Source organism: Quercus robur, chromosome 3 (assembly GCF_932294415.1).
Source record: "Quercus robur chromosome 3, dhQueRobu3.1, whole genome shotgun sequence".
NCBI classification, from domain to species: domain Eukaryota; kingdom Viridiplantae; phylum Streptophyta; class Magnoliopsida; order Fagales; family Fagaceae; genus Quercus; species Quercus robur.
In genome coordinates this window covers 22,901,083-22,902,585 of record NC_065536.1, presented here as the reverse complement: position 1 = coordinate 22,902,585, position 1,503 = coordinate 22,901,083, and the positions used below count along the sequence as shown (strand labels likewise).

The 1,503-nt window shown below is 35.1% G+C and overlaps 1 protein-coding gene across 1 annotated transcript; it reads left to right on the top strand.

Moving 5' to 3' along the window:
- Window positions 1-497: 497 nt before the first annotated feature.
- Window positions 498-995, top strand: LOC126719414 (uncharacterized). Its single transcript, XM_050421968.1, has one exon. The coding sequence runs from the start codon at window positions 498-500 to the stop codon at window positions 993-995; it is 498 nt and encodes a 165-aa protein (XP_050277925.1).
- The last annotated feature ends 508 nt before the right edge of the window (window positions 996-1,503 follow it).

The following is a 1,503-nucleotide window of genomic DNA, read 5'->3' as shown; positions in this document are numbered from 1 at the left end:
GAGGCTGTTATGCAACCCCACCAAGAACAATGAGTCTCTTAGTTTGGAACTATCGTGGACTTCAAAACCTATGTACAAGGAAGGAGCTCAGTGAATTAGTACGGGCTAAAGATTTTGTCGTATTTATAGTTGCAACATGGGCAGATGAAGTAAGGCTAAAACAAATTAAGAATGATATTCAATTTGACTGTTTATTTTTTGTTCCAAGAGTGAATAGAGAAGGAGGTTTAGCTATGTTATGGAAGAATTCTATCAATTTTTCAATTAAATCTTTCTCTAAGAATCATATTGACTCAATTATTGATAAGGGTTCGAATGAAGTTTAGAGATTTACAGGATTTTATGAGGAACCAAATACATAGAAGAGGAAGGAGTCTTGGGATTTACTTTATTTGCTAAATCGGTGTTTTGATTTACCTTGGCTCTATGCTGGAGACTTTAATGAGATTGTGAGTAGTTCAAAAAAATTGGGAGCAAGTTCAAGAAGTCAAGTTCAAATGCAGCTCTTCAAGGAAGCAATTGATGAATGTGGTTTTATAGATTTGGGCTTTTTAGGGTCTCAGTTTACTTGGCAGAAACACTTTTTTAACGATCATTCTATTTGGGAAAGGTTGGATAGATGTTTGGCTAATAATGATTGGTTGATTAAGTTTACTGGTTCTAAAGTGCATCACTTGCATTGTAGTACTTCAGATCATAATCCACTATGGATTGTCCCTGATGGTATAGAAACTACTAGACCATCTAAACCTTTTCGTTTTGAAGAGATGTGGCTATCAGATAGAGGTTGTGATGAAACTATTGAAGTAGTTTGGAATAACATTAATCATGCGGATCCTAGAATTCGAATTGTCAACAAGATTAATAAGTGTGGAAAAGCTCTTACTTCATGGAGTTGGAATTGTTTTGGTGGTGTGAAGAGGGACTTGGAACAAGCAAAGAAAATATTAGTGCAGGCCGAGAAGGATGCAATGATTTTAGGGATTAATTTTTGAGTTTTGGAATTGAGGAGTAAAGTTATTGATTTGCTTGATAAAGAGAACATAATGTGGTTTCAAAGATCAAGATCTTTATGGATTGTTCATGGAGATAGAAATTCAAAATATTTTCACAGTAAAGCTACTCAAAGGCTTAGAAGAAATAAAATTAGGGGTATTAAATATTCTGTTGGACTATGGGCTACAAATCCTACTGATATTGCTGACTAACTTGTTAGCTATTACAAGTCCTTATTTACAACTTCTAGTATTTGTTAACCCGAAGAGGCCATCAGTACAATTCCAAGTATAATTACCCCATAGATGAATGCAAAGCTTTCTATAGATTTCATGTTGTGGGAAGTCCAAGTTGCTTTAAAACAAATGGCTCCTCTCAAAGCCCCTGGTTCTGATGGTATGCCTCCACTCTTCTATCAAAATTACTGGAATCTTGTAGGTACAGATGTTTCACAATCTATTTTGTCTTTCCTTAATTCTGCTTCTCTTCCCCAACATCTCAATCACA

Bases quoted from the DNA above. Each gene is read 5' to 3' on its own strand.
- LOC126719414 (XM_050421968.1), top strand. From the start codon at position 498: ATGCAGCTCTTCAAGGAAGCAATTGATGAATGTGGTTTTATAGATTTG.